The sequence below is a fragment of the Arabidopsis lyrata genome (assembly GCF_000004255.2).
Source record: "Arabidopsis lyrata subsp. lyrata unplaced genomic scaffold ARALYscaffold_1, whole genome shotgun sequence".
In the NCBI taxonomy this organism is placed as follows: domain Eukaryota; kingdom Viridiplantae; phylum Streptophyta; class Magnoliopsida; order Brassicales; family Brassicaceae; genus Arabidopsis; species Arabidopsis lyrata.
In genome coordinates, this window is record NW_003302555.1 from 16,488,983 (window position 1) to 16,508,906 (window position 19,924).

Sequence of the window (19,924 nt, forward strand, 5' to 3'; positions counted from 1 at the left end):
TGATCTTATGGCAGAATTAGGATCAAGACTTCCCCCATGTATACATGGGTTTCGCTCATGGATTGCTAAAGTTGATGGAATTTACTATGAGCATAATAAAATTAAACCAGGGTACCGCCTACTTGGATGGAAAAAAGTGGATACTAATACTATAGAAAACTAATGTAAGAGTTGCATATCAATATTTTTTTTTAAAACTTATTTTATTAAACTAATTAGTATTCAAGAATAAAGTGGGTACTAATACTCCAGAAAACTAATGTAACAGTTGCATATCAATTATGTTCTTTTTATTTTATTTTATTTTATTAAACTAATTAGTATTCAAGAATAAAGTTGTTTGCTTTGTAAAGTAATTTATCATTGCATGTTGTTACAAAAAAGGTTTTAACTTCAATAAAATACTACAAGTACACAATAACAATTGCGATAGTATTTAGGAATCGAATCCACATGGATCAAGTGAATACACGGTGAACTGTATTGATTTAAATATGGCTAGGATGCAAAAGAGTTTTCTGAAACTCAGTGTTCAATTGATAAATAAAATCATTTAATAAAAATATCGGGAAAAATGAATCAAGAGGGTTCATGACAATAAAAAGATAATTAAACAAGAATCTATTAGAAGTTGTTCTTGAACTCAAAACACGAATATAAAATTATCATATTCTCATACGAAATAACTATATATGAAATGACACTTCTAGCAACTAAACTGTCGTTTGTCAATAGTAGTCTAAGCAAGTATTATGTGTAAGTTTGATATGTTCACAAAAAACCTTCACATCAACTGTTGGTTGGCCGATGATTCCTCCAACCCGACATCTTACGAGACTGCATCGGTTTCTCGACCGAGGATTCCGCCTCAATATCCACCATCATTACAACAACGACCTCTTCGTAAGCCACATCAAGCTTCTCAAACTCCGCCACTGTACCAGAATCCTCATCCACAACAGCCGCCTCTTCCAATTCTGGAGTACCAACAGCCTCTTCCACTGGAGCATCAACCGCCTCCTCCGCCTAATCAGGAGCATCAAGACTATCAACAATTGTTGGATAATTTCTCCAAATTTACATATAATCATCCATTTTCGGGCAAATGTTAAAATTAGAAGAAGAAATTTGCTGGAAACAAAATAACAACCCTAAATGATCTTAAAGTTGAAATGGTGATTGCTGACTCTCACACCCTTAATCGGCTCTAGATTCACTTCTTCATCTTAACTTCTTGGTTTTTGTTCCAAAACGTTCCATTATCTCCAAATGCATCCCGATCATAGAAATACCTGAAAATACTCAAAATGGACTCTAGAAATAAGAAAGTGAGACTCTAAAAACCATACTTTTATCATGGCTAAAAACCATGATATATCAATTGTGAAAAACTTTCTTCTCCAACTTTATTCAATTATCTGTCGGCGCGTGGAAAAATCATAAAAAAAAAAAACTATTTGTCAAAGCCCAAACAAGTCTATGGATGAGGCCATTTAGGCCTTTTACCGTTTGTTAGCGGTGTGGATAGACCTCTAGGGGCCAAGCGGGATACATCCTGACCTGCAAATGGAAAAGGAAGTTCGACGTCAATGAGGCGTTCTAAACAAACTATGTAATTAAGCCCATCTATGTTGCCGGAGCAGCCAGCCACTCGAACCTGCAGCTTCTACCATTTTTGAGTATTTTGGAATACAAAAATCATGAGGACCGGTTTCAATCACCATGTCCATTAGCCATCCCATTGAGTGCTATATATCTAGCCAAAAAAAAGAGCATGTTCCCCATCACCAATTTGAAATTGCAAAAATGTTGCTGCCAACACTACAAGAAAGAAGGTATGCTAACGTCGGTTATACTTAAGTTTAACGTCGGTTATAAACCGAAGTAAATATATTAGCATCAGTTTTAAAAACGACGTATCATTCGCCGACGTGAATATTTTCAACGTCACTTCAATAAACGACGTCAAGTTTAAAGTCAGATTAATAACGTCGGTTTTGTGTCATTTAGCAACGGTTTATAAACCGACGTTATGTGCAATTATTTTTTTTAGTTCTGTTAATACTTTTTCTTCTTTCTTCTCTTTTTTACATTTAACTAGGTCCGGACCCGCACGTACGTGCGGGATTTTATATTATAAGATATGTATTATATAACATATAGTCAATACATTTGTGTTAATATAGTATGTAAGTAAATTTTTTTTTTTTTTTGTTTCTTGTGTTAATTAGTTAATAGAATAGATACAATAATATTAGAAACTTAAAGTGAAGATGTTTTTTCTGTGTTTAAAATAAAATTTGGTACATAACTTTGTTTTTTTTTTTTTATTGGTTTTAAAGTTTGAAAATTTTAGATCAGTAAGAATGTAGTAATTTGTGTATGGTGAATGATTGGATAGCTTTGTTTGGTTTTGTTGAATTATTTAGAAATTTGCAAAATTGGTGTGTTTTATTTTGAAAGATTGAATTTTGATTATGCTTTTTACTGAATATTTTTTTCTTAAATTATAAAATTATTTATTTTGTGAAACAAAATTATTGTTTGTAATTTGTTGCAATGTTAATTTATGTAAACGATTGACCCAAAGCAAAACCTTTTCATGGCCCATAAATGAATAACAAATCTATTGTATTTGAGCTGGAATTATTGTAGCCCATTTAAAATAGTATTGAAATCGATCCACGGTTTCGTTTATTTGTTTATATTTAATATATTGATTCTCTTTTTCTTTCTTTTTTGGACAAATTATTGTCGAACGAACAATATGTGTCTTATCGCAGAACATTTAACGAAAACCTACAAATCAGAAGATGATACGATCTTTGAATCAATGAAAAAAATTGTCGATAATCAACCTATTACGTCTTCGTTTATCAAATTTTCATCTCAGATTCGGAATTCTACAGAGGTAAGGTTTTTAAAGATTCTTCTTCAATCAATCTATTTCTAAAATTTTCCGATTCGATTTACAATCTTTGAAATTCTGTATTTTAATAGAATCTTGGACAATGACTGTGAATAACCCAAACTTGCATGTGTGAGTATTGTCAATTATATTTTTTGTTTAGATCCGAATTTGATTTTCTGAATTTTTTGTGTTCAACCGGGTAACTCAATCTATCTACATGAATCTTGAAAGCGTTGGAGTTAATAGAGTTTAAAATTGGATTGCGTATAGATTTTGACAATCGATTTTGTTTCCTGATAAGTGTTAACATTTAATTTGTTCCTAAATTGATTTCAGATAATTATAAAGATGATGATTTTGCCCAATGAAGACGATGTACAAAGATAAGTTTTCTGTTACGGCTCTATTCAAACAAATAATGTTTTTAATATATATGGTCCTGATGATACAAAGTTCCATGTTTACAAAGAAGTAAAAAATTTCGAGTTTTAGTCTTTTAAAGAAGGCAAATTTGATGTCGTTTAGAAGCCATAACAGAATCTGGAAGCAATGTTAAAGGTTAGTGAGTTGTTAAGGATTCAAATTTGGTTTAATCCATAATAATATTTAGCTATTGTCATTGTTTCTGAATTAGTAGAATTGTAGAAGATATCATTACTTTTGTCATTGTATGTTTTAAAACTTGACAAAATTTTCCTTTTTGTTTGTTCAATGTATAGTGAGATCTCAATTGATAGAAATTTTTTTTGTTTATTAGATTTACCTACTTTTTTTGACTTTAAGTTAAGGTAGATCATATATAGTACATAGTTTTGCCCTAGTATGTTAAAAACAAAGTAGTAATTTAGAGATTAGAGGTAGTAAAATTTATTGTATTGTTTCAGAAGTATTTTTAAATTTAAACTTGTTTATAACAAAATTAATGTGTTAAGGTGAAGCATCATTTGCAAGTAACATAAGAATATGGAGAAGGGAAGAGAAATGTTGTCATTGGACCTATCCAGAAATCTATACGTAAAAAGGTTAGTGGGAACATTATTTTTACATTAGTGTTTCTATTCATATTTTCTTGGTATGTTAAATTGAAAGTAGAATATAATAGATTCAAACTACTTAACTTTCTGAAAAGTTGCTTGGTATTCAGTTTTCACCTTTACAGCTACTGATTATGAAATAGTTGACATAATTTTACTTACGAAAACCTGTTACTTTTGTTATACAAAGTAATTCTGTTTTAAATATAACGTTTGAGATTTTGGAGAAAGAAAATAAATGAGTAAAATAACACTTAGGGGGGTGTATTGAATTAAAGATTTGGGTGGATTTGGTGGAATTTAGGAAATTTTGGATTTTGAGAAAGTTATGTGATTTTTTAGGATACTTTTGGTGGAATTGTTAGAATTTTCATTTTAGAAAAGGAAATACTTGTTTGTTATTTGGTGAGATTTAAGAGATAGTATTGGATGATTTGGTGAGATTTTTAAAACAAAAATAGGAAAACTGGATTTACAAAAAAAACTTATCTCCAACATTGTCTAGAAAATTTGGGATCTCTTTGCAACGTTGCTTTACAAAAAAATAGAAAAATTGGATTCTCTCTGCAACACGTTCCAAAACACGTTCAACGTTGTTTGTGGTAAAAGATAAAGAAATCATGGTGTGTTGTGGTTCTAAAAAAGTTTATGTTTTTGTATTAGGACTTCAAATTAAAAACTTGAAACTGAGAGAGATTTTGTTGGTAATGAATTTGATTTGCCATTGAAATCTTTTGTTTTTTTCTGCAAGTGAAGAACAAAAAAAAGTGACAGATTTGTTTTGACTTTTGACGATGAGAATGAGAAAGTGAAAGGACAACTTCTCTTATGTTTATTTTGTTAAAAGAAGTTTTTTCCAAATAACACCTCTCAAGGTGTGATTTCTTTAATTGAATTTCTCATGTAAAATTGTATCCAAAGTCTCCCAAAATCAATGTTATGGCTTTTTTAAAAAAACAAAGTTGTGTTTTCAATAACAGTTGATTTGATATCAAGTTTAGAAATTATAGTTTGAATAACAAGAGATTGTGAGTGATTTTATTGAAATCTCAATTTCAATAACATTGGATTTGAGAAGAGTTTTAAAATCACAAATTCAATAACAGGTGATTTTAATAAAAACCCAAAATTTTCTAAAATCCTAGTTCCAATACACCCCCCTTAGTTCATGATGTTGTAACGTTTCTTGAATGTAGGCAAGAAAAAGGAAAAAACATTGCTTCTCTTCAAATCTATGATTTGGATAATTCTCTGTTTTTCTGAAAAACATTGCTTCCCATGTTTTAACTGTAAATCATAAAGAAAAAGAATAGTTAGAGTAGAAGTGAATTAGTAAAGAACCAAAATTAGATGAGAGAGGAAATATTTATTGATACCTATTACATAAAATTTGTGCTAAACATCATAGCCATTTTGTTTAAACTATAAAAGAAGATGAAAAATGCAAAAAAGCTTTGAATGATTGTGAGTTCTGAAATGTCAATCGAGAAGAGTATATATACTATTAACAGATAGGGCTATAGTTTTTAGGGTTAACCATTGAATAATTGAGAATATATTTACGTATCAGAATTTAAAACAAACCTTAATCGAATATGCTCGATTTGATAGAATTCACATATTGTGTTATTGTTAAATTAGGCAAATATAATAAATGAGATTAGATCTTTCTGAAAACAATGAAATCGAAAATTGTATGTGTTCCTTATATTTTCTGATTTAATTGGTATCTTTCTTAAAAACACTCGTGCAAATATTAGTTGATTTATCTTTTATTTGTATTTATCTTCAAAGATTAGAATTCGGAAGTATTAAGATTTGTTAGTTATACAAATTACCAAAAAAAAAGATTTGTTAGTTATACAGATTACAGAATTCTCTTTAAATCATAACTAATATTTTTGGCAATTGCTTTCTTTAACAGATACAGAATATCTCGGAGTGCAATATTTGGCATCACATTGAATATTAACCCTCACAAGGATCGAATTTTATATCAACGTCCGGATCCGTATTAGAAGCCCAAGATCCATCTGGTAGCTCGACACCCGTTCATAGGGTCCGCGTGTTTATCCGGAAAAATACCCAGGATCCGCGTTTTTTTTAATGTGTAATTGTTGAGTTTAACCTTAAACGAAATCTTTTTGTTTACTCTTACAAATTAAAAATTCTAATGACATTCCTTGTAATATTCTACCCTTCATAAAGTTATTTTATATCTAATGCTTCCCAATTAATAGTATAGATTTTCATTTTCTTTCTTTAGAGCAAGTCTATTGTCCCTCATATCCCCAAATGAGTGAGTACATATGAGATAGCAACGGATCCAAACAACCCCCAAATATTTTGTCGAAGAGAATAACTGCCATATTAGTTTAAAGGCATAAACTTTCGAGGAATCACGCAATTGGCGAATCCCTAAGAAATCAAAAGTTATCCACAAAGTTAACTAAGACTCTATCTTGCCGTTGGACAGCTTCTATCTTTCTCCATGTTGTCTCATCAAGGCGAATTTTCAATATCGTTTTATTACTTCATTGACTACGAAAACTTAATTGTTTTTGTTGATGTCGAATGACTGATTGTTTCTTTGCTTCCATGTTTTTTATCCTTTTGCCATGGAACCAATTTATAGGATTTGCTTCATTATAACTCCTAATTTTTTTATTTTCAATGAAATATTGACACTCTTAACAAAAAAAAAGATAATTAAAATATTAATCGGAAAAACTGAACTGAAACCTAAACATTTTACACAAAAAAATCAAAATACTAGAACATAAATCTAACCAATGTTTTTTAGGTAATCAAATTACATCAATTATATATAAAACTTCTTAATTAACGTTATCAAAATTACTAAAAGTTTCTTAAACCAAAAGTTAATAATCCAAAATTATTCATAATTTTCTGAAATACCCAAACAAAAATCAGATCTTTATCCGTTCAGTTCATGTAGTGATTTTATATAATCGAAATATACATATGCACAATACACTATATGGTCCATTATTTAAAATATATTTCAGATTTATACCTGCTATTATCCATTATAACATCATAATATCAAAAAAATTTAAAGAATTTATTATCTCACACAGTGTTTTAAAAAGTGGTATAGATGGTTGGTTACCTAAAGCATGTGGCTAGGCCTTCAGATGATACCTAGACGACACATTCAACCGATTAAAATTGCATAGGCTTCGTTATATTGTATTTTTCACCTTCACCAATTCCTTAATATCTGTTATTATTTAGACCCATTGTCTAATCAGTATATGTCTTATTGTGTTTTCTAAAAGATTAATCAATCATCTTTCCAGCTCTTGTTGTTAAACATAATTTAGACAATACTTCATCTGTTTCATACTCTCTCCGTTTCAGTTTAGTTGTCGTTTTAGGATTAAAAATTTGTTTCATAATAGTTGTCCTTTTTGGTTTTCAATGCAAATGTTTGGTGAAAATTAATGTTTTGTCATTAATGTTTTAATGTTTTGACCAATGAAAAAATTATAAAATATATTAATAAAGGGTAAAACAAAAAATTTAATGATTTTCTTAATTTGTGTGCAAAAACCTTAAAAGACAACTAAAACGAAACGGAGGGAGTAATAAACTTTTCACACAAATTAAGAAAACATATTAAAAAATTTCTTGTACCCTTTAAATTTAAATTGACTTTTGGTATTCTTCTATAAACTTGAGGTTAAATTCAAAATTTTATACAAAGTATTACATTGAAAATCTAAAACGACACTTATTTTGAAACGCAAAAATAATCCTAAACGATACTTTTTTCGAAACAGAGGGAGTACAATATATACTATTAACCGATAATTTGGTAAGTTTTACCGGAAATAAACAAAAACAAAAGTATTTTTTTGGGGAGTTTATTCTCGTTATTATGAAGTTACTATTTTATTTTATTTTGATAAATATTTTTAACAAGTTGGTATATGGAAGATTTACTTTTTTATATGTTACTGGTTGAGCATCTAAAAGCACCTCCATTTGAGTTTTTTTATTAAGATACTTTCTCATTAAAATAAGAGAATGTAAAGAAATTAAAAGCATGAGAGAACGAGACAAAGGTTTTTACTTACGAACTTTGAGTATAGTAATTAGAATTTTCAATTACACTTGTATCTTTTTAATTAGTTCTTTTTTTACTTTCAGCTTAAAAAATAAAACTGTGCTAGAATATTAATATTTTAAAATTAATACTTCTTCTAGGTATGTTAACCATTGGAGATGTTGTAAACGTAAAGTGTGTAATCTATTTTCTAGGTGCATTGACTATAAAATAAGTTTGGGAAATCAATACAACAAGGCACGTGTAACTAAAATATGGTGAGTTAATGATAAAAGACTTTTATTTGCACCTACAATATTATAGTCAAACAGTAGTGCATTTTTAGCTTGTAAAATGGATAATATGAAAATTGAAAAATTAAGTATCTAACTATAATTCATCTTTTATTAGTTTTTTCTCTTAGCTTCTGTAAATTTGATAAACTATCTCTACGGGTATAACAAATTTCTTAGCGAGATAATAAAATAGATATCGATAAATTATAAACTGTTGCGTCTGTTTCAACATCATTTCCGGCAGTTTTTTCGATGTTTATATCTGGTAGCAATGATAATATTTACCGATTTTTTATGGTGAGGATGGTATTATCGGCGGTGGTATAAGATAATATATAAGTTAGCTCATACCAGTCTTATAATAAACGTTTTACACGAAAAATATGATTTTACCATATAAATTATAAATATGTCGCGATACAATCTGATTTACATTGTTAATCAAGTAAATAACATGATGAATAGTATTCTCGACGTCAAATAAACAATGCTTACTTTGCTGCTAAATCTAAATTCGTTGTCTCGTTATTTTGTTTATTAGCGCGCGCAAAAAGAATATTTTAGCATTTTTTGAGTCAAAAGAGAGAGAAACTAAACAAAAAGAAAAGAAAGGTCATATTCTTAAATTTAATCTTCTGGGGTTTTACACTAAGTTGCATGGAATCAGAAGCGGATGCGGGGAAGCGGGGAAGCGGGGAAGCGTGGAAGCGATTTTTTCAAAAATTTACGATATGGGTACGTTTTGGAAGCGTGTAATATATATATATATATATATATATATATATATATATATATAATCAAATGTGATTAAATAATTTAAATGTGATTAAATAACTCTTGTCTTAAATAAAAGAGATCCAATACTTAATTAAGTTGATTAGAGATTAAAAAAAAAAACATAATGCATAAGTCAAAGATTTGGACCATCGTCTTCCTTTTCATTTTCATCACCATTAGCAAACAAAACAGACTCCATCTCTGGTTCATCAAGAGAAAGATCCTCAAACTCAAGTCTTCCAATATTTATCTCATCCAATGAATCAAATTGGTCACCACCAACATCCCACATATGATTAGGACCATCTTTATAAGTAGAACTCCTTCTAGATAGAAGACGAAGATTAGTATGCACAAATACCAAATCTTCTGCTCTTTGTGGAGCAATCTTGTTTCTTGTTGCCGAATGTATGAATTTGTAAGTGTTTTTGTTGTAAGCAATCATTATTCTTTCGTGGTATGAGATTAAATTATTAGCAACTTCTCCACTTATCTTCAAAAACTATAAACAAACAGAGCATTCATTCAAGGAAAACATGAATAATATTATATTAACACTAACAAGTAACAAGTAAAAAATCATAATCTACGGCAAAGTGAGAGAATGAAGAACACCTTGCTTTGCTCTTAGGTCAAGTTCGTGGAGACTGGAGAGTGGAGAGTTTTGCCAAAGACGAAATTTAGCCACGATTGGTATTCTCTTAATTAGGGTTTTCTAATTTCATATTTAATTAAGAAATATAAAAAATATATCACGCAATTCCTAAATATTTCCTTAATAACGATTCCAAAATCAGAATCGCATAAAAATAGAACGCTTCCAAAACGGAATCATAGCTTCCAAAATGCTTCCGATTTCCTTTTTTTCGGAATCGTGCTTCCACCACGCTTCCGGACGCTTCCTGAAGCTTTCGATTCCGTTTTAGCTTCTGAAGCGGGAATCGGACTACGGACGGAGCTTCCGTGCTTCCTAGGTTTTACATTTATATATAACCCTTGTAAAATTTTCAAAACGCTAACTTGTGGACAAGCTAAACGATGACGTGTGTCGTTAGGTACTAGTAAGAAAACATTTATCATGCAAGTTTGAGGATGCATATTTCCATAGTATTCTTGTGGTATGTCTCGAGAGATTTTGGCTTTTTTCAACGTTCTTTAAATGTCGATAGAAAATTCGAACACAACCTCATGGCATGATCTCACGAAAAACCCACAAGCAGAAGAATTATAAAGAGTGGAAAAAAAGAGAGAAAAAGAAGAAGAAAACACTTAGCATAAAGAAAACGAACAAAAAAAAAAAAAAAGAAAACGAACAAAAAACCACTAAAAAGAAGAGCAAATGACGTGTCTACTCTGGATTCATTTCTTTCTTATACTTGTATTGAAAAATAGTTCAGCAGAATTCACCATTTTAAGTTCCTGTAAAAGCTTTTGTGGAAACGTCTCGATTCCATATCCGTTTGGAATAGGAAACGGTTGCTACCTCAATCATTGGTACGAAATAAACTGTACTGAAATTTCCTCCCGTAAATTCATTCCATTTCTGCGTAAGATCAACAAAGAAGTAGTCCAAATCGATCTTCCGAGCCCAATAAAACCCGAGGAAGATTCCAGTCTTTATGGATCACTCCGAATCAAAACCAACATAGCTTCGATGGGGTGTTCTGGCGGCCACGGACAAAACTTGGAAGAGATTTTGAACTTCACCGGAACACCGTTTACCATCAGCAACAAAAACAACCTCATGGCTTTCGGGTGCAACAACAAGGCCACACTGACGAATGTTGAGCCCAGAATTATTGGATGCATCAGCACTTGTGGCACATTCGACCCATGGCTATATACACTCATGGATGCATTCTTAGCAAATACAACCTGCGTAGGCAATGAATGTTGCAATGCAAGTACACCTACAGAGGGACGTTATGTAATAGGTGTGAAAATAGAGAGCATCCATGGTAACAACCCAAGAGAAGGGTGCAATGTCGCGTTCGTAACAGACGAATATGGCCAACCCTCACTGTGGCGCAACAGAACTGATTCGAGAAGGCTTCACGCTCTGAAATATGCTACAGTTCATCTGAAGTGGGAAGCTATGGCAACAAATGATTCGTTTAAAGAATCCTTGGGGTGCCGCGATTATTTTGAGGACTCTAACACTACCAATCCTTGCTACTGCGACTGGGACCTCCCAACTCAAATAAGGTGTGCGTGTATCTATGGTTATGAGGGTAACCCATATATTAAAAACGACTGCAAAGGTTAGTTACTTGTAGCTCTTCAAATCATCTATATATGCACAAATTTAGCAAACTAATTATTACCCTTTAAGATCATCATCTTACTATTGATTCATGAATTTTCTTTTCATGCTAGATATTGATGAATGTAAAAAGCGCAAAGATGGACGTCCCGAGGTTTGTGTTAATAGCGACCAAATTTGTCTCAATACTCCGGGTACATATCAATGCGTGACCAAGAAAAGTAAGAAGACATTCGTAATTTATATAGGTAAATCTGCTTTCTCTTTTAAATTATAAACTCTCAAAACAAATCACATTCCATTTCTTACATTTGAAAACTATTTCTTTGATATATCTTAATCTTTTTCTTGAGAAACTAGCCCCTTTTTACTTTATACTAGGGGAGGTATTATAAATTTTATAGTATCCAGTAATTGTGGAAAGGTTTTAAACAACTTTAATGCTTGACTATTTTTGTTAAGTTAATAATATATAGATTTCTTTTTAGTTAATAATTACCTTGACTATTTTGATAATAAAATAGCTTATTAATGCTTGACTATTTTGATAACCAGAAAATAAAAGGGAAGATCATACACTTTACAGTAGATTAAACTTAAATTATAAAAAAAAAAAAATTAAGTGTTATTTTATGAAAAATAAAATGTAAGATTTCAGCACATTATGATATGATACTACGAAATGAAATTTCAAATGTAAAAATATAATTACAAATTACAATATGACACTATGTATTCGTTTAAAAGGGTAAAAAATGCCTTAATTAATTATAAAATAAATTACTTAATCACTGTAAAATACTCTGATTTTATTAAAATAAATTCGTACACTGTTTCTTGAGTGTATAATAAGTTTGATGGTAAATGCGCATGAATGAGTTTTAATGATGCTGTTGGCATTCAAATATATTCGTAAAAAAACTTTTTTAAAAATGTTTAAAGTATTAAGTATTTTATTAATTAGAATATCTATAATCGATTTTTTTTATAAATATAATTCTATTGTTGCAGGGGATAATTTTTTTAGAAATTAGCTTTTGGTTATTTTATTCTATCTTTGGCTAATACAGCATGTTGTTAAATTTTACCTTGACTTTGTTAACTTCATTTATTACAAAAAAAAAATGTCTGTGACTGTTGACGATGTGGGATACTTAGTTTGTTTAACTTCGTGTAGTTGTTATAAATAAAAATTAAAAATATGTTTTAGAAATGAGGTTTTTAGGGTATCTGTTTTTCTGGTTATATATTCTCCAAAAAAATTCTTAAATTAGTTAATTTCATAAAATTAATAAATGTGTAATACAACTGATGATGTGGTATTGAATTAGTTCATTTGTTTAGGCTATAATTAGTTTTAATTTTTTGTTAAAAAAAATAAAATAAAAATAAATGTTTTTTTGGTAACATGTTCTTCAAATTTTATCTAGAACTGATAAACTTTATTAATCACTAAATTTTATTTGGTTCATAAACCTTGTAGGGGTCAGCATCGGTTTGAGCGTGTTAATGGTGGGCGTTGGAATATGGCTATACATATTTATTAAGAAGTATAGAAAGACCAAGCGCAGAGAAAAGTTCTTTAAGCGAAATGGAGGTCTTTTGTTACAGCAACAATTGGACTCAAGAGAAGGCTACGTAGAGAAAGCAGTAGTATTCAGCTCTAAAGAATTGGAGAAAGCTACAGAGAGCTTCAGTGTAAACAGAGTGCTTGGTCATGGTGGGCAAGGAACAGTGTTCAAAGGAATGCTTGCTGATGGTAGGATCGTAGCGGTAAAAAAATCTAAGCTTGTGGATCAAGATAAGGTCGAAGAGTTCATAAATGAAGTTTCCATACTCTCTCTGATCAATCACCGCAACATCGTGAATATACTCGGATGTTGTCTAGAAACGGAGGTACCCCTACTTGTTTATGAATATATCCCAAATGGCAATCTTTTCCAACTTCTTCATGAAGAGGATGATCACACGTTAATTACGTGGGAGTTACGTCTGCGTATTGCCATAGATACAGCGGGAGCTTTGTCATACCTTCATTCTGCTGCTGCATCTCCGATTTATCATAGAGATGTCAAATCATCAAACATCTTGTTAGATGAGAATTACCGAGCTAAGGTTTCGGATTTCGGAACCTCACGCTCGATACGCGTTGATCAAACTCACCTGACAACCGCGGTTATAGGTACTACAGGATATGTTGATCCTGAGTACTTTCAATCCTGCCAGTTTACAGAAAAGAGTGATGTGTACAGCTTCGGAGTTGTGCTTGTTGAGCTAATGACTGGAGAAAAACCGTTTGCTTTCCAACGGTTTGGGGAAAACAGAACATTGGTCACTTACTTCAATCTTGCCCTAAAAGAGAAGAGACTTTACGACATTATTGATGCTAGAATAAGGAATGACTGTAAGCTGGGACAAGTCATGCTTATAGCAAACCTTGCGAAAAGGTGTCTAAATCTTAACGGAAAGAAGAGACCAAGCATGAGAGAGGTTTGGTCGCAATTGGAGAGTTCGAGACATGGAGATCTACACACTGAGGTTGAAGTACTTAGCAGTGATGATGATGATGATGATGATTGATGACTAGTCACTTTTCCATTGTAATAATTTGGGTGAAACAAATTGTCATAGTTTTCACTTGGCCGCATCTACTACACATATGTACTTTGCTTATATTGTTGTTCTATGATTATGATGACTATACTTATTTAATGTTTGGAACTTTTTTTTACATAATTTTTTTATCTATCATTTTCATATTCAGGAAATTGAAAAAGGTCTACTTTTCAAATTATTTAATTTGGCGGACCAAGTTTCCTTGACTAATTCCATCTGAATTAACAATTATATACAGAAAATCCAGATGTAAAGTAAACAGAATAGTAATTTATCCCAAAAAAAAAAAAAAAAAACTTTCTACTTATCTTTAAGATATTTTTTACTCTTATGTTTTTCAAATATTTTGTTTCTAGCGGAGACAAAATCAGATTAGATTATTTTAGTGAAGAATCATGTACTAAACTATTTATTGTCAAACAAAAAAATTAGAAAAACAAATTCCATATAAACCAAATATTTTCCACGAATTTGTTTTTGTGATATTTGAAAAATACACTAAATATATATATATATTTTAATATTTAAAGTTTGAACCATATAATTAAATTATAATTAATATGAAACGTACCATAACTTAATTAAGAGTCTTTTTTTTTTCTTTTCTTCCGTCTTGTAAAGAATATTTTACAGGACTGAGAATTGAGGACTTCTTAGATTAATAATTTCTAAGAAAAGAATCTTAGTTGTAATAATGAACGTCACTAAATATTATAAAATTGATATACAGTTTAATTTTTAAAAAGAAAAGGTCATTTAAATCGAAAATGAACCTAAAATTAAATATTTTACATAATTTTTTTATCTATCATTTTCATATTCAGGAAATTGAAAAAGGTCTACTTTTCAAATTATTTAATTTGGCGGACCAAGTTTCCTTGACTAATTCCATCTGAATTAACAATTATATACAGAAAATCCAGATGTAAAGTAAACAGAATAGTAATTTATCCAAAAAAAAAAAAAAAAAAACTTTCTACTTATCTTTAAGATATTTTTTACTCTTATGTTTTTCAAATATTTTGTTTCTAGCGGAGACAAAATCAGATTAGATTATTTTAGTGAAGAATCATGTACTAAACTATTTATTATCAAACAAAAAAATTAGAAAAACAAATTCCATATAAACCAAATATTTTCCACGAATTTGTTTTTGTGATATTTGAAAAATACACTAAATATATATATATATTTTAATATTTAAAGTTTGAACCATATAATTAAATTATAATTAATATGAAACGTACCATAACTTAATTAAGAGTCTTTTTTTTTTCTTTTCTTCCGTCTTGTAAAGAATATTTTACAGGACTGAGAATTGAGGACTTCTTAGATTAATAATTTCTAAGAAAAGAATCTTAGTTGTAATAATGAACGTCACTAAATATTATAAAATTGATATACAGTTTAATTTTTAAAAAGAAAAGGTCATTTAAATCGAAAATGAACCTAAAATTAAATATTTTAATCATATGTCCAGAGTTCAAGCTTTAAATCAACGGAAATGGACAACTAATGATAAATCACTAATTTTCGTTGATAAAGCTAATTAAAACATATCATTTACTAGGTAAATGGAGCAATCAGACGAAATTATGTGTCCGTTAAAGAAGTCCGTTAATTAGCTAAACGACGTTGTTTTCATCTAAAAAAACATCCCAAATCAATTACGAACTCTAAAAATCGAGAAAGCTAATTAACGATGTGGAGGGTTTTCTTTTGATTGAAAATGAAGTCGTTTAGCTAATTAACGGACATATAGCATAGTCTGATTACTCCGTTAAACTAGTTACGATGTGTTTGAATTGGCTTTATTAGTAAATATTAATGATTTAGTTAAAAATTAACCTGAAATAAAGCATTTTAATTACTAGATACAAGAGGTTATGATTTACTAGATACAAGAGGTTATGATTTAAATCAAGAAAAATGGATAACCGATGATTTTAAATAATATTTTTTCCAATTTTTAATTATTGAAATGGGTATAAACAAGAGGACAAAGCCAGAGCGACTCTGCTTTTAAGACACGGCAAAAAAGTCAACCAACGAAACCCAATAACAAGGAAAGAGATTTGTTTTTCATTTTTAATGGAAAAAAAAAAACCAAAACAGCAAAAATTGAAGTCTACTCGTCGTCGTCGTCGTCGTCTTCCACTAATTCCGTGGTTTTTATCGAAGACTTTTGAATAAAGTACATTTGCAGAGTCTATCAATAACCCTTTCGTCACGGTATTGCTCTCAAGCCGCGTACTGGTAGACTCCAAAATTATCCTTTCTTTATGGTTTTTGGAATCTGGGTTCTCCGATTTTGAGGTAATCCTTGTGTGGGTTCTTTCTGATTTCGTGTTTTGTTTTATAAAAAAGGACTTTTTTTGTTTCTTGGTTTATGAAAAAAGTTTCAAAGTGTTTGCAGGATCTTGAAATCTTGAAAGAGAAGAGGTGTTGGTTTTTTAAATCAGACATCTATCCTCTCATGGCGAAGTTATGTTGCTTCGGTTCTTCAGACTACGATGTACGTAATCTCAAATCTTGTTTTTTCTCTTTATCTTGGTTTTATGATAACGACTTATGATAGTATTGACTTGTTAAATTGATTCTTCTTGTCTTTGATGGTTAAAGCTAAGTTTTAGATAGAAATCGAACTAAATTTGTTGGTCATTGTGTAAGGACATTAAGTGGTTAAGATGCTACTTGTTGAGTTTAAGTGAGGTCTTAAACATTTTGTGTCTACTTCTGTGTGATGGAGTTGGATGTTCTTGAACAACAATTTGAGATATGAATTTGTTTTTGTTTGTTGGTGTAGCTTGTGGTTGGGAGGGCGTCAACTAGTTCTGGAAAAGGGAAAAATAGCGACGGCGAGATCAAATTCGGTTACAGCTTAGTGAAAGGGAAAGCTAATCATCCAATGGAGGATTATCATGTGTCTAAATTCGTGAAAATAGACGGTAGCGAGCTCGGTTTGTTTGCAATCTACGATGGTCATTTGGGTGAACGTGTTCCTGCTTATCTACAGAAGCATTTGTTCTCCAATATCCTCAAAGAGGTGTGTAGAAATTTTCACTACTATATAGGCTCTTCACTGCATCTACTGGCTCGTGTTTGTTCCTATTGTTAACATTTTTTTTATGATTGAAAACCGTGTGTGTGCTCAGGAGCAGTTTAGGTATGATCCTCACAGATCAATAATTGCTGCCTATGAGAAGACAGACCAAGCCATTCTGTCACATTCTTCTGACTTAGGCCGTGGTGGTTCAACCGCTGTAACCGCTATTCTGATGAATGGACGGCGTTTGTGGGTGGCAAATGTGGGTGATTCCCGGGCGGTTTTATCTCAAGGAGGTCAGGCTATACAGATGACTATCGATCATGAGCCGCACACTGAAAGGTTGAGCATCGAGGATAGAGGAGGCTTTGTATCGAACATGCCAGGTTAATCTTAGATGATAATACCAAACGCATCAAATCAAGAAAAAAGTTATCCAAACATCAGATCCCAAAACATGTCTTTTGTTCTGTTTTTTCAGGAGATGTCCCTCGGGTTAACGGACAGCTAGCGGTTTCTCGTGCTTTTGGGGACAAAAGCCTCAAAACACATCTACGGTCAGATCCAGACGTTAAAGATTCATCTATAGATGATCACACAGATGTTCTTGTTCTTGCTAGTGACGGTCTATGGAAGGTAAACAATGGTGCTGTTCTTTTGTTGTGAAGGAACTGGTTGGCGTTTTTGGATTAAACGGTTTTTATGTGTAAATGTGTAGGTGATGGCTAACCAAGAGGCGATTGATATCGCGAGAAGAATCAAAGATCCACTGAAAGCAGCGAAAGAACTAACAACCGAAGCGCTGAGAAGAGACAGTAAAGACGATATTTCTTGCATTGTCGTCAGATTAAGGTGATGAAAGATCTTTTGAAACCAAATAAATAAGTTTGACACTGAAGAGTAGAATATATTTTTACTTGTTTCTTTTTTACCTCCGGTGTAAAATGGTTGATTGGTAATGTTTGGCAATTTGATTGGTTTGATTTGTGGTCTGTGTAAGTGAGATTTGGTGTATAAAAAAACAACTTATCTTCTGCTTTGACATGAGAAAACTACTCTTAAGTGGGTGGGGAGTGTATATAAAGCTTTGTGTGCTTCTTCTGATCTCTGTTTCAACTTTCAACTGTCCTCATTTTCTCTTGTCATTGAAACTTTTTTAGTTTACAATGTTTGTTTGTTCCTTTTAATAAAATACATACATATAGGTTTATAAATGACTTTTTAATTCAAAAGAAAAATATTTAACAGAAATTACTTAATTAGTAAAAACTGTTTTGTGATTCTCCATTGGTTATTTTTTTGAAAAAAAAACATTTATTTTTATTAGAATAATTTACATATTTTTAAAGCTATCAGACATTTACTAAAATGAAAAGACATTCTAATTTTTTTTCTTATTCTTCTTTTCCAACATCAGAGGCTGCTCTAATTTGTTTAGATGATAATTCAATTATATATATTTTTAGTTCAGTCAAACATAATAAGTTTTTTTAAATAATCACTAGATCATGACCCGCACTTACATGCGAGATTTCATATTTTAAAAGAATTTATAACAACTTTTAATTCAATATAAATTATTTTGTTGTTTTTACGATATATATTTTAGTGTATTAGATATGGATCTACATGTACGTGCATATATATTATTATTGAAATTGTTATATAGGTTTTAAGAATATAAAATATTTTGTTGTATTATTGAATTTCGTAATAGTATAGATAAAGTTAGAGTAATGAACGAAATTCAGTTGCGTAAGTGCATAATTATATTTTAAGATCCGTACTAATTTAGTTGCAAAAGTGAAGTGATGTTATGTGTTTGTTTTCTAAACTAATCAAAACATTTCTAACAGTTTGATTACAGATGTTAAATAGGATATGGATTCGGTTTTAGTTTGGGTTATTTGATGTATATTAGCTAGGCGTAACTATTTTGGAACGGGAAACCTATCCCGTCTTGTATCTGTCATAAATTCTTTGTCCCATAACCTGTCACGTATACGTGAAATAAAAATATTACGGTCCCGTATCCGTCATAAACACTACAAGAAAAACGATTATTAATAGCGTCCGAAAAACGCTATTTATTAAAATAGATTATGTGTAAATGAGAACGTACGTACATGGTTATGTGTGTAAATAAATTTATTTTATATAGTACTCATAACCCGAACTCATACCAGTTGGGTATTTAGTTTGATTTTTAATTTATGTTCCCCTTCTATCTCGTCTCGTAATTCCTATTCCCATTTCATTCCATTAAAATCATGTTCCAAATTCTTGTTTGCTTACCTTTAAATACCATACAATATATACAGTGAGTTTTGCGGATTAATATGTATGCTGTTAAAGTTGTGAATATATTTTAATAAATTTATTAATGTTTCTTTCCTTAGCTAAATTTTAGATATTTTTCTTTTCATTGTTTAATCATAATTAATTCGATTTTTTGGACTAAAAATAAAAATTTGAGATACATCTATAAAAGGGATATGCTATTGCTGCATAATTTGTTTTGAATGCAAAAAATATAATTAGTTCACGTTATTTTGAAAACTGTGTGCAGTATATCATGGATTTATTTAAGGAAGATCCGATTGAAAAGAAAAAAATAAAACACAAAATATTTCAAAATTAATATGTACAATCTATTATTTAGATATTTTCAAAACTTGCTCTAAACGAAGGCCATAATGATAATTACTTTAAATTTATCATTATCTGAGTTTATTTCATAGTTATATAAATATTTGTTAATATTTAATATCGTTTTTAGAAATTGTGAAATAAAATTTTGCTTAATATTTCAAAATTTGTGAAAATATTATAAAAAAAACTGAATGTTAAATATTTGTATTTAATTTTTTACGAAATTTCAAATTCAATCTTAAAATCCTCCATTGATA

The 19,924-nt window shown here is 30.4% G+C and overlaps 2 protein-coding genes and 1 long non-coding RNA gene across 5 annotated transcripts; all 3 read left to right on the top strand.

Annotated features, from left to right (window-relative positions):
- The first annotated feature begins 2,677 nt into the window (after window positions 1-2,677).
- On the top strand, window positions 2,678-6,136 carry LOC110225074. Its single transcript, XR_002329486.1, has 4 exons — window positions 2,678-2,911; window positions 3,248-3,469; window positions 3,844-3,933; window positions 5,870-6,136. It is a non-coding gene; the product is annotated as an uncharacterized LOC110225074 (long non-coding RNA).
- A 4,234-nt stretch (window positions 6,137-10,370) lies between these two features.
- Window positions 10,371-14,209, top strand: LOC9327175 (wall-associated receptor kinase-like 10). Its single transcript, XM_021010464.1, has 3 exons — window positions 10,371-11,351; window positions 11,467-11,616; window positions 12,837-14,209. Exons 1-3 carry the CDS (start codon window positions 10,430-10,432, stop codon window positions 13,931-13,933), a joined length of 2,169 nt encoding a protein of 722 aa, XP_020866123.1. The 5' UTR covers window positions 10,371-10,429; the 3' UTR covers window positions 13,934-14,209.
- Window positions 14,210-16,053: 1,844 nt separating this feature from the next.
- On the top strand, window positions 16,054-18,121 carry LOC9327176 (probable protein phosphatase 2C 10). 3 transcript variants are annotated; one of them, XM_021014482.1, is made up of 6 exons: window positions 16,054-16,285; window positions 16,369-16,484; window positions 16,776-17,015; window positions 17,125-17,401; window positions 17,497-17,651; window positions 17,734-18,121. In XM_021014482.1, the coding sequence occupies exons 2-6, from the start codon at window positions 16,446-16,448 to the stop codon at window positions 17,869-17,871; spliced, it is 849 nt and encodes a 282-aa protein (XP_020870141.1). In that variant the 5' UTR covers window positions 16,054-16,285; window positions 16,369-16,445; the 3' UTR covers window positions 17,872-18,121. The 3 variants fall into 3 exon arrangements, with proteins under 3 accessions (XP_020870141.1, XP_020870140.1, XP_020870139.1); XM_021014481.1 differs by having other exon boundaries at window positions 16,377-16,484; XM_021014480.1 differs by having other exon boundaries at window positions 16,386-16,484.
- Window positions 18,122-19,924: the final 1,803 nt, after the last annotated feature.

Excerpts from the sequence above, each read along its gene's own strand:
- LOC9327175 (XM_021010464.1), top strand. The coding sequence starts at position 10,430 with ATGACGTGTCTACTCTGGATTCATTTCTTTCTTATACTTGTATTGAAA. Across the intron at positions 11,352-11,466 it reads TATTAAAAACGACTGCAAAG|ATATTGATGAATGTAAAAAG; the intron begins GTTAGTTACTTG and ends TTTTCATGCTAG. Across the intron at positions 11,617-12,836 it reads TATAGGTAAATCTGCTTTCT|GGGTCAGCATCGGTTTGAGC; the intron begins CTTTTAAATTAT and ends TAAACCTTGTAG.
- LOC9327176 (XM_021014482.1), top strand. The coding sequence starts at position 16,446 with ATGGCGAAGTTATGTTGCTTCGGTTCTTCAGACTACGAT. Across the intron at positions 16,485-16,775 it reads TCGGTTCTTCAGACTACGAT|CTTGTGGTTGGGAGGGCGTC; the intron begins GTACGTAATCTC and ends TTGTTGGTGTAG. Across the intron at positions 17,402-17,496 it reads CTTTGTATCGAACATGCCAG|GAGATGTCCCTCGGGTTAAC; the intron begins GTTAATCTTAGA and ends CTGTTTTTTCAG.